General features: G+C 44.7%; 1 protein-coding gene across 6 annotated transcripts in view; it reads left to right on the forward strand.

The window, feature by feature from the left end:
* The window catches only part of LOC116939981 (MOB kinase activator 2-like), a 54,966-nt gene extending 42,576 nt beyond the window's left edge, over positions 1 to 12,390 (forward strand). For all 6 annotated transcript variants that reach the window (XM_032949128.2, XM_076065391.1, XM_032949126.2 and 3 more), the window contains exons 2-5: positions 1,998 to 2,152; positions 6,900 to 6,993; positions 9,276 to 9,400; positions 10,170 to 12,390. In XM_032949128.2, coding sequence (XP_032805019.1) covers positions 1,998 to 2,152; positions 6,900 to 6,993; positions 9,276 to 9,400; positions 10,170 to 10,435 — 640 coding nt within the window. In that variant the 3' untranslated portion in view covers positions 10,436 to 12,390. The remainder of the gene's footprint in view (positions 1 to 1,997; positions 2,153 to 6,899; positions 6,994 to 9,275; positions 9,401 to 10,169) is intronic.
* The last annotated feature ends 554 nt before the right edge of the window (positions 12,391 to 12,944 follow it).

Consider the following 12,944-nt stretch of genomic DNA (forward strand, 5'->3'; position numbering starts at 1 on the left):
CTCTCGCTCTGGTCAGTCGGATTATTTTCTGTCACTTCACTTGGCATCCCGACGCGATGCAGAGCAAAACATGTCGCCTCGCGTTCTCAAGGAAAACATTTCCCAGAGAAACTGCACACACGAATCAGGAATGCGGTCGCCTCCGAGGTGTGTCAGCTCCCCCCCCCCCCCCCCCCCCCCCGGTTGAGTGTGTATTTGCGTGTTTGTGCCTGTTTTTCTGCGGCGAGGTGTGCCACCATAGAATAAAAACTCTGCAGGGCTCATTAACCCGTTCGGCGGGTTTCACCCGAATGTCACTCGGGCTTTTTGGGTGCTCCCTTTGCTTCTGGCCTCTTCAAACACAAACTGTGCTCTGTGGGGTGTGTGTGGGGGGGGGGGAGACTCGCTCATTTCGTTTTGCTTTCAATGTCGTCTCTAACGCCAGGGCGTTTTGGTTGCACAAGATTTCAGACTGTACATACAGTTCAAGAGACATGTCAAAGATGTGCGTAATCATTGGCGTAATGGTGAAGTGTGTTTTTCCTTTTTTAGTTTTAACCCGGGGCATAGCACGTTAACCTTTTGGGGCCGTGACTGAGATGGAAATAATGTGTCCACCTTGCTTGATAAGGGAGAAATGCTCATTATATATCAGGGTAACTGGTGCGCTCGGACGAAATGACCTTTTGATCCAGGCTGAGATGGTGTTGGGGCTTTCCATGGCATGCGTGTCAAAAACAATCTGTAATTTAGTAAAAAAAACAACAACAGATAATTGGCTTCAAAGCGCCACCCCTGGAGGTTTTACTGTATCAGGATGATTGCACATGTTTTACTGCAGTTGACTAGTTGATAAAACTGACCTCAAATGTGTCGCAAAATATTTCAATAGCCATTCTCTCTCTGTGTGACATCTTTTTCAAAGACGTTGGCGATCATGGATTTCGATGTCGTTCTCTCCACGATATTTACTCAAGAACGTCGTGTTAGATACTCCAAGTTGCATCCAATTGTTCACATTGCTTACGTACTTCCATGGTTTCTTGCACCTATCATTTTCCCAGCCAAAACACATTTATTTAAGTCTCTTATTTTCTCATTACATGCCCAAGAACTCTTAACTTTCCTTTCCATAATTATTCTTATTTATTTTCTCGTTGTGCACCCTGCTATCCGTAATACATTTACGTTACTCATCTTGTCTGTCCGTGAAATGTCCTCATTAAAAACACATCTCTTGCATCCAGTTTGCTCTCTAGGGTCTTTGTACTCTGGTTGTCCAGATTTCACATCTGTATGAGAGATCCGTACGCAACACTGCAACACTAATTCGTGTGGTTTCAAAAGCCACGACATTCATAGTGAACTTTATTTTAATTTAAAGACTCGGCGATGCATGCCCGCACGTGGTTAGCTAATCCATGTTGTACGTTCCGCGTGCATTGCACTGCATTGTTGTCACTCGCTGATCAAGATTGCCATTCCAAAAAAAAGAGACCAAGTCTCATAATTTTAGTTTTTACCTGTTAAAATAAAGTCCCGTCAATTTATCATGAATGTGCACCAACATTTTGGCCATTGAGGAAATTGCCCATAGAGCGCAGGGGGTGTATTCAAGTCGATGAGCTGTGCTGCTCTGAGCCAAACGACTCAATTTTGGGTGTACTCCATCCTTCCTTACCAAACCACAAATGGCCAGGATGGTGAGGTATGGGCAAGAGGCCCCCATGACGGACGCGCCATCCCGGGCCAGCATTAATGGAGAATATCTGAACGAGTTCTGGGTCTCCACGAGGTCAACTCTGCCTTAAATGAGTTCCTGGTGCGCTTTTTGTGCATGCTGTCACTGGAAATGCAAAGTTGGTCGGCGCGTGGTGCTGGCCACACGCGACCCCCTCGTACACCACACCGGCCTTAACAGGTGCTCGCTAACGGCGCTTGCGCCGACAGTCCGTGCTGGCTACGGGGCTCGTGTAGTATTGCCATCGTGATGACTCCTGCCAACCCTTGGCGCCCAGGCGTGGCCGGAAGAACGAGAAGAAGAGTGCCCCCGAGGAGCGACGCCTTTACCTGGAGCCCGACTACGTGCGGGCATGCATCACCGAGTCGGAGCTCCGTCCGCTCATCACCCTGCCACCCTCCATCGAGCTCAACGAGTGGCTCGCCACGCATGGTAGGGTGCGCGACGGAAGGCCCAGCGCGACATTTAAGGCATTCCAGCGCACGTCGCACGACAGCAGGGCAGCTGTGCTCGTTCCACACAGCTGGACTGTGGAGAGAAAGTTAAAATCGTTTACTTTTTGGGGGGGGGGGGGGGTAAAAAATGTTTGTTCTGGTATTCGGTGGTGGAGCAGTTGGTCCGTTTGCAACGGGGTCGAGAGTTCATTATTGACAAGTAGGGGGGGGGGCACGTGGGTAAGTTCCCACACGCACCATCCCATTCGGTGGTGTAGCTATTGAGTGTGCAGGTGGTGTGACTGCAGTAGGACCGATGATGGGCCCAGGAGGGGCCCAAATGCCAGGCTAGGAAGAAGGGAAAAAGGTTTGGGGGTCCCGTTTCATTCCTCGTATTACGGCCCAAGCCAACCCGGGCTGCGCTACCGCTTCCGTTGTATTCCCATATATTATTTTGTTGCATCAAATTGAACACAGTGCCTTGAGGGTTTTGTTTAAGTTCGATAGCAAGCACTTGTGCCTAATGAGACATTGGTTAAAAGTTGACATGTTTTACCTAAGCAAAATTTGGAGGAGGACATTTATAGCAAGGGGCGAAAAGTAATGATTTGAGGCAAATGCAGGTGTGATCGGTACATGTTCGGAGTATACGGTGAGGATGGTGAGGTGGGGCGTGGTTCAGGTTGGGAGCGGGGGGGGGGGCACATTCTATCTTAAATTTCATTAATCTGGCAAATTACTTAATCATTCATTCAGGGGTCCCTTGGAATTACATTTCATTCACATAAGCTCATCTTTCTTTACCCCGTTTAAAGTTACAGGAACGGAAAAGCACAGTGGTGTTTTAAAATAAGCACGTTTTTTTATATATATAAAAAATATGCAGCGGTTAGGTTGAGGCTGAAAGCGGCGATTTATGAAAACAGTATTTTTAGGAAGGAATACGGCAGTGGGCGATGGTGCTCACCCTGGCGCCCCGGGGTCTGTTTGCCAACATGTTTTAAGTTAGGACATTTGATGAGAAGAGTTGTAGGTGGTTGAGCCTGAGAAAATACTTCTACCCCCCCCCACCGAGCCCAAAGTAGGTCCACGATTTTTATCGCTCGATTCCATTCCGGGTAACGGATGGGCGGGGAGCGTACAACCCTGCAAAATACAACCGGCGCGCCGGTGTGCGCAAGGCAGTAATTGTTACACACTCTCTGTGGTGAATTGCTGTCCTCTGCGCTGCACCAACATTAAATTCCATGCCAGATGGCTAAAGAGAAACAAAATTGCTTTTGCGTCACCGGGAATTCAAAGATCTAAACGAATGGCCTAATAAGGGCACGAACATATTTCCACCGTGTGCTCCAAACAGTGTTTTAACTGTTGCCAAGAATTCCTGTCCACTTTTGGCGGAAATTGTTTACATGGATTTGTAGATACTTTCAGGGACTTAAATGCATGTTTGCGTTTTCCCCCTGGTCATTTTCCCCTGCCGGGGAATTTTAATTTATTTCCTTTATTACATAAGCCTGCTGCTTCTGGTGTGTGCCGTACCGCTTATGTGTTCAGTTCTTTAAGTATGAGAACGCATGCAAAAATAACTATGTCTTTTGTATAAACAAGATTTTTTTTTTATGTATTGTTAGGAATGTGACATTTCACTGCATTTGCTAGCATTGTTATGTTAAGTCACGGAGGGAAATTTTGCAACTTGTTGAAAGGGCAAAGATAAGCGGTTTCCTTTAAAAAAAGAGTTTAGTAACTTCTCCTACGTAACAAAGAAACCCTTAATGTTATCAAACACCCTGACATTATTTTTGCTGTTATTGAATACAGCATTCAGCTCTTATGGTGTTAATGCATGTCATTTAAAATGTTCCAACCGAGATAAAAATGCACCTGTCACCATGTTGACCTAATTTAATTCAAATTCGCCTTCATTTAATTCATTTTATAAACTCATTGCGTCTGTGTGTGTGTGTGTATATATAAATAATGACAACTTATGTAGCTTTAAATTACACTACAAACAAAATACATTTCGAATTTGTGGAAAATCCAAACTCCCTCCTGATTTGAGAGATGGGACAGAGGGGAGGCACTGCTGTCCCATCCAATGCTAAGTTACACCGTGGCATTAAGGATGAAGTATATTGACTTAGGAAGTGGGAGCCATTGAATACACACTAATTAACATTGACTATCACAAGCACAATATGCTAACGGGCGTTTCGTCAATCGCCTCATTCGTGGTTCAATCCTAATCTGAATTAAGCCACTCTCTCGCAGAGTCCGTATATACATCACCTTAATTCATTATTACGTGCGCTTTATTTTATAACTAGCTTGTTAGCCCGTCCTAGGACAGAAGCTGTAATATTAAAGTAGTAAATTTAGGCGGGAAGGAGGGGGGGAACAATACGTAGATTAAGATAACATTCTTGAACTAATGAAATGTGATTTAAAGCTTTCGTGACTGCAGGGATTCATATTCTTGGTTCTTTCGGTAAAGTCACGTAGAAGGGAAACAATAAAATAATAAAATTATAAAACAATAAAATTCTCACGACGTTTCGACCGCAACACAAGCAATCATCATCAGGTGTGAAAACCACAGCAAGAAAATTTGAAGAAAAAAAACGCACTTTTTTCAAATTTTCTTGCTGTGGTTTTCACACCTGATGATGATTGCTTGTGTTGCAGTCGAAACCTCGTGAGAATTGTATTGTTTTATATTTTTATTGTTTCCCTTGTACGTGACTTTACCGAAAGAACCAAGAATATAATTACATGTGTATGGAATTCTGTTGATCTGAGTCGATGTTTTTTGTTGTTGTTAGGTCTGCATACAGTAGAAACCCCTGTTAACGTTCACCTCTGTTAACGATTAATCGCTTAACGACGGCCCTCATAGAGCCCAATGTGTAGTGTATAGTGTATTGTAGTGTATAGTGTATTGTAGTGTCTTGTAGTGTATAGTAGTGTAGTGCCTCCATAGATCCCAATGTGTAGTGTATAGTGTATAGTAGTGTCGTGTAGTGTATAGTAGTGTCTTGTAGTGTATAGTGTAGTGTATAGTAGTGTAGTGCCTCTATAGAGCCCAGTGTGTAGTGTATAGTGTATAGTAGTGTAGTGTCTTGTAGTGTATAGTGTAGTACCTCCATAGAGCCCTTGGTGTAGTGTATAGTGTAGTGTATAGTGTATATTAGTGTCTTGTAGTGTATAGTGTAGTGCCTCCATAGAGCCCAGTGTGTAGTGTATAGTAGTGTATAGTAGTGTATAGTAGTGTATAGTAGTGTCTTATAGTGTATAGTAGTGTCTTGTAGTGTCTTGTAGTGTATAGTAGTGTATAGTGTAGTGTATAGTGTAGTGTATAGTACTGTAGTGTAGTGCCTCCATAGAGCCCAATGTGTGCACTTACCGACCATTCCCCTGTTAACGACGGGCTGTTGTAAGTGAAGTGACTGACTTGGAGACGTAAGTTCTTGGAGGCAATTCTTTAATTTAACACCGAGCACACTTTGTACACTTTATACAATACACCCTCCACCGTTACACACTCTCTGTCTCCCGCTTATATGCAACTCTACACTGGTTGCGAGCCGACAACACAACGCTGGCCGTCTGACACTGACGGCGCTGAACCTAGACCGCCAACTACGTCTCGCAGCACAATATATCAGATGAGACCACAGCGACGAAGGCACGAGGCGACGGCAGCAATGGTGACAATCTTCAGCAGCAACGACGAAGACGGGGATCCCACTCCAAACGACAGCCTCGAGCTCCCGCTCGGGGTCCCCTTTTATTCTGTTAGCGTGGCCTCGCTACACCCCGGCCACCGCCCCCCTTCTGGAACCTACTATCGGGCTCCTGACGTGTCCCTTCCGTGACCTTTCCCCTAGATCCCTCTCGGGTCTATCACCGTGGCCTGCTGTCAGTCAGAGCTGCTTTAAGCTATAGATCCCCTTCCCTGCCAGTACCCATCGCTATGCTACTTGGCGATCAATTCTATGTCACTACATAGGTACAGTAAATATTACTTAATGCATTGATTAACCATGTTTCTTTTAATATGAAGGGTTTATACTGTCGTTAGTATTTTTATGTATTAATATCCGTTGTTTAAATATGATAAAGCACATTTTTGGGGTTAAAAAGGGTAACTTTCGATGCTATCGGAACGAATTCAGCCTTTAAGGTGTACTTCCTATACTCTCTTAACGACCGGTTTCATGGAACCAAATTACCGTCGCTAAGAGGAGGTTCTGCTGTAAGTTGTACATTGTGTGATTGGTTCAAATCACGACTGCAGCCACTCGATGCCACTGGCATTCACCGCAATGTGAGAACAAAAATCAACTTCATTGTTGAGTAAAATTGTGATGCCCAACTATGACGATTCGTCGATTCTTTTTTTAGTGGGTGACTTATTTGTAAACGTAACTGATAATCGGTTAATACAATGCAATGTTTCAGAAAATTTCAATGAATTTAATTCTACTATGTACAATCCTGTAAATTGTCAGCTGTACTAAGCATTTTCTGGCATACTTGTCATTGAATACAATGTTATAAATGATTATTATTCGAGGTGTTTCGTATGGCTCTATCAACACTCTGTTGAAATAATCAAATTAACAAAAGTTGATATATTTGCTTAAAGTAATACCCTTAGTGTGATCGAATGAAACGGACGGTGAAGGTGTTTTTTTTTGTCCTCTTACGGCTGGACCGCGGTGTACCTTGGCACGCAGTTACAACATTCTTTGGACACGTGAACCTGCAGTACAGCGCCATCTCGGAATTCTGCACAGCGGAAACCTGCCCGCTCATGACGGCCTGCAACGTGTAAGTCCTTCCTGGCCTCCCCCCCCCCCCCCCACTTGCCCTTCCCGCGCTCTCCTTCCATCCCCCCCCTCTCCCACCCCGTCCCTTGAACACTCGCCGAAATCCAAAACGCCGCTCCTCCAGGGTGCCCTCAAATTCCGCGCACGCTCACAGGGTCACAGTTGGTGACAGCAATATCTAAAAATACGCACGCGCAGCCAGCGCTTAATTTCTCACCGCCGGTAAACTGGAGTAGATTGCACGCGACCTAAGGAGGAGCCACAGGCGTAGCGACGAGTATACTGGATGCGGTGTGCCGGGTGTGGGAGTATTTTCCAGGCTGCCGATTCGGGCAGAATCGGACGATATTGATCCTCGCGCAATTGCGTAAGGGTGGTTGGGGTGTGGAAGGTGTGTGCCGCCTTTAAAACGTGGCTGCCAATATGCTCGCATTTCAAGAAATAATTTGATCCGTGTTTGTTGCACGGAAAGTCCGATTTAGCCACTTAACGAGCTACGTCTGCAAGGGGGATCCGTGGTACATCATCAGCACAGAACAAGAAGAACAACAACAACAAAGTTAAATTTTGATTTAAAGCTTTCGTGACTGCAGTAATTCATATTCTTAGTTCTTTCGGTAAAGTCACGTTGAAGGGAAACAATAAAATAATACAATATATACAAAACAATAAAAATTCTCATAAAATAATATTGTATTATTTTATTGTTTCCCTTCAACGTGACTTTACCGAAAGAACTAAGAATATGAACAACAAAGTTGTTCATACGGAGGAACAGGCAACAATGGAACAGAACACGCGAGGGGGGGGGGCAGACAAAAATTGTTCTTTGAGAACACAAATGAACAACTTTAACTGTATAAATAGGCATATTGCACCAGAAAGAAGTTCAATAATGCCGTTATTTATGAGTAGTTTTTGTTTGGTAAAAAAAATAGTCCTGTTGAATCAATTTCCAATCGCAAATCAACCAGAATGTTCCTGATCTCAGAAGCTAAGCAGGGCTGAGCCTGGATATGACTCGAATGGGCGAACATGCGTATAAAACAAGATGCTAGTGTCGGAGAGGCCAGTGCAACAAATGCCATTGCTGTACTGTTGTTCTATGCACTTGCATATACTCCCCAGTCTTTGCCAACCTGCACTGACCAGCATGGTGAAGTATGGTCAAATAACTCCCACGACCTGCCCAGCATGGATGGTGACCCTAATCCAGCAGTGGATGGGCAAAAGGGCTGTACGTACTTTAGATAGTTTGGGTCAACGTATTGCCATCGAGAGCTCTTTCTCTAACACAGGTTACCAACATTCCTTTAATGGGTGTGCGTTCTTTTATCGACCTTATAATGTTCCATTTTATGATCTTCGCACTCAAAGGGCTACTATAAAATGGTAGCCGAATACCTTTTGAAGCCCAATGGTGTGTAAATGAGAACAACTCCATGTGTGAACTCAAAGTTGGGCCACATGCCTTACTTGATCTCTGGAATGTGAAACTGTAGGGTTGATTCCCACACGCTCTCTGGGCTGCCTCATTTCAAAGCCGAGTTGTCAAATGCAATCATTTTATGCCCCACGTATTTCCAGGGTAGAGATGTGGAAAATACTACACTATGGCTACATGTTTATAATTACGTGTATATGTGTGAGCGCGCAAGTGGCCATGTCTGTGTGTGTGTGTGTACCGCTTTACAATCCGTGCAGCGCACATTTAACTTCCTGCTGTGCAAATCGATGGAGATGTTATTGCGTCTCTCCCATGTGTTGAGACTGCAATAGAATAGGTCTGAGACATTTTTCCAGTATCGAAATTATGAGAGAGAAGAAAAAAACGAGAATGGGGCTTCTTTTCCTTTTGCTGGCAATAAAATTAATTGTTGAGATGTTCAAACACCAAATAGAAAACCCCCTTTTCAAGGCATCAAGTCTGCATTGACCACACATTGTGGGCAAAACTTGCAAAGAAACATGCTCTGATAATATATTGATTGTCTTTGAAACCGATTGGCCTACACCGAGAGCCTTCTTTATGGCCTAATCTTACCAGTGTTAGACCAGAGAGCGCCAAACAGTCGAACAGTACAAAGGCAAAGCAAGTATAAAAGTATTAATAGCTCGGGTTGAGCAGTTATATTCATGGGACCTTTGCTGTTAAACGGGTATCTATTTGGTGTCTGAACATCTTCACACTAAGTTTGATTGCCAGAGGGTTAAATCTGATTCTTATTTTTCCATAAATGAAAATAGGTGTTCGGTAACAGCAGAGTTACCTTTGTGTTGCAGACAATACTTCTGGCAGGATGAGAGGGGGAAGAAGGTGAAGTGCACGGGTCCACAGTACGTCGACTACGTCATGTCGTGCATCCAGACGACGATCACCGATGAATCTGTTTTCCCGACAAAATATGGTGAGCTTGGACGATTGTGTTTGGACCTTGCGGGCGCATGACGAAGCTTTGCACTCAAATCATTGTGGTATCGTCGTGCCACTGGTACTGCAAGTGGGGGAGAGCGAATGTTTATAGCCCTTTGGCAGTGAATAAGTAATGCAATGCTCATTATTTAATGCACTCTATTTATCCAGGGAACAAAAATTTGAGCGTCAAGACATGTTTTTGGAGGAGGGTCCTGCAATACGATGTTTGACCACTTTTTGTAATTAATGTTTGGCATGTGGGAGGAAACTGGAATGGTCTGGAACATTCACTAGTAGTGCCGTGCAGACATTCAAGAATTCATTTGTTTACTGCCATCTCATGGCCGTCTCTCGGCTCAAGCTGACTGCGCCTGGTATTTCCAGGTGCAGTCTGCGATCTGAGTATTAATGAGGCTCCACTTTTCTAAGCTTTCCAGATGTAAAGAGAGTGGGCACATTTATGGTAATTTGGTCATGTTGGTGATTCCAAAAGAGATCCTCATATTCCAGTAGGATGCAAGTTAATTAACCTCGTCAACAAAGTAACCGGCGAACCATTGCTACCGCGTAGCATTTCACGGTTGTGACTGTATAGCTCGCGGACGGCTATCATGGCGAACAATACGTGGTGCAACTCGAAAACCTCTCGGAGAGCTGGGCAAACAGATTATTGGGCAGCTTACCTCGGGCGGCCGCGGCGTCGACGATCGATTGACTGACGTGCAGCGATTGCCGCATTGCGTTCCCCTCCCCTGCCTCAGGCCGGGACTTCCCGAACTCGTTCGAAGCGGTGGTGCGCAAGTTCTTCCGGCTGCTGTACCATGTGATTGCGCACATCTACTGGTGTCACTTCCGCGAGACGGTGTGCCTGGACCTCCACGGCCACCTCAACTCCGTGTTCAGCCACTTTGTGTGCTTCGCGCGCGAGTTCAACCTCCTGGAGCCCAAGGAGGCCGCGGGGCTTGACGACCTGGTGGAAGCCCTGTGCAACGCGCGCATCGCTCGCAACCACGGCAAGGAGAGATGATGGGAGCACAAAAACCGCAATCGCGAAGCCGAGACGGACGGCCGGGAAATTTCCGTCGTGCGTTTATCTGTTCAAGTGTGAGCGCTGGCCAGGCAACTCCTGTAAGATGACCTGCTTCTACTGACTTGCTTCTCCCAGAACCTGCGAGTGACTGCCCCCCAAATCCTTCTCGCATCACCATCTCTCGGTTGTGAAGCCTTAACCGGACGCAGCTTAAAGGTCACGCTCGTTATACCTGCAAAACTTATTCATCATCCTAATAATCATCATCGTATTTGATGAACCTGGGCATTTCTGGTTGCAGGTGAAATCTTGAACTAATATTGATGGGCAGCGAATGGAATGCTCCTCCCAGAGGTCAACAAATATCCGTTTTGCTTTCTGCATTCACAATGCAAAGTAGGATTTCAATTGATCGTTTCATTTATGTAACTTCTTGTTTTGTCATGCAAAAAAGCTGCAGTAAAAAGCACAAAATAGACCACCCTTCAGCAACGGAAAAATTATTGGTCCCACACTTTTTCTCAAGCGCCGCGCAATTGTATTCGCCGCTTGTTGCCGCTTGCCACGGTTCCACAGGGAGCGTGTGTGGGGAGAGTGAATCACGAGCCGGGTGGCAAGGGGAGAGGTTTGCAGGAAGCACCCGATGACCTCCTGGAACTGGCAGATAGCTCCTCGTTGAGTTCCACTCTCACGACCGCTTCAACAACAGCACCTCTCGCCACTGCAGAAACAACTACTGTCGTGGACAGCGGGCCACAGCTGCCCAGTGTGCAGGCGGTGCAACTGCACGGAGACCCACGGGCTGGCAGGGCCCCCAGGCACCGGGCTACGAATGGTGGGATAAGGAAGAATTAGACCCCCATTTCTTTCCATGCACACCTGAGCCCATGCCAGCCGTGTTATGCCACTGACATTACGTAGAACTGTAGCTTGGCAGTGGTGGGTTCACAGTCGCATTATCATTTATTTAACCAATGTGACACTTGCAGTGTACTGCAGATACGTCGAGGCATGCTGGATCCAATATTAACGTCACTTCTGGAAATATTAATGAAACGGCATTTCTAAATGGCAAGTAGTAACGGCAATGCCAATTATTTACGTAGGAAAGCCTTGCTGACCTGAAGACCCTCTCTTTGGGGGAGGGTTCCCTGCAGTGGGAGATGTTTGACCGATGATTCCATGAGAAGAGTGTTTGGGACGTTGGAGGGGACACGGGAGCCCGGAGAAACCCACCGCGTCTACGGCCGGTTAGCACTCGATAGGCCGTCTCCTTCAGTGGTTGAGAGGAGCGTCGCCCTTTGTAAGTTGTTTCTATAACAAGCAAAACAAAACTCGCTCCTAAACGAATGAATGTCGTGCGATTATGCTGTACTTGCAATCATGCTCTTGTGTGCATTTTTGAAAATGTGCAAGCACTTTACTGAGGTTCGAACCAAAGCCATTGTTACTGCGTAATAAGACACCGAGCCGGTTGGGTTAAGTTATGCATTGTTTTATACCAAGGAAACACACTGCTTGGGATTGTGGCATCACCGAGACTGCGAAGTTTAAGCTTGAACTTGTCCAGAACCTTTTTCTTGCCTGAAATGTGAGCAGTATGAATTCCAACTGCAGTTCTACTTGGTCTCAAGATTTAATTTGCAAGTAGGTCTTCCGGCATTTGTATATATATTTTTAAGGTATTTAAAACACGTACTGTTGCTTTTTTTGTTCAATTTTAATTCTGTTCAGTGTTTTAAAGTTAGCTTATTTTCCATTTTATCCGCAAATTCGACATATCTCTTATCGTCGTTGTTAATTTGCACTGCCTTTCTTACACCTTCTCAAACTATAGCAATTTTAATTACTGTAAATGGACTCGCTTTACGAAATGGTAATGGTTATATTTTTAAACGAAAACTACTGCTGTGAGTGGTTTATTGTACAATAAAGTTACATATAAAGCACAACATACGAGTGTTTTGTTGTAATTTTCCTGCATAGCTGTGAAAATGTAAAATTATGGAATTACGGCACACCAAATTTCAGTGAGCATGGGTCTTAAATTACATATCAATAAATCCTATCCCGCAAAGGATTTGTCTTGTATATAACAGACCGACATATGCACAAATGCATATGCATTGACATTTGGAGATTTTTTTTTTTAAGTCAAGAGCCTTTTGCATTTTAAATTCTTGATATATATTTTATTATTTGAGCAAAACACAATGCAAATTGACTTTCGCTTATACTGCAACAGTTTGCATTCGGTATTTGTAATGTTGATGAAAACATAATATATGTAGACACCGTTAAACGTATTGGCATGGCTGAAATAATCAACATCACAACTGGGGTATTCATTGCATTGATCTCTACATTTATGGAGTGATTTAAACCATCTGGCATGCAGATGCGAGGTGGATTACTACATCGCAGGATCGTGAGATGGCGACGGAGGTTTTTGGAGAAGGCCTTCATCCAGCAGTGGATTGATCATGGCTGATGGCGATGTCCACAA

This window comes from Petromyzon marinus, chromosome 7 (assembly GCF_048934315.1).
Source record: "Petromyzon marinus isolate PM22_M1 ecotype Great Lakes invasive population chromosome 7, UKy_Petmar_22M1.pri1.0, whole genome shotgun sequence".
NCBI lineage: Eukaryota > Metazoa > Chordata > Hyperoartia > Petromyzontiformes > Petromyzontidae > Petromyzon > Petromyzon marinus.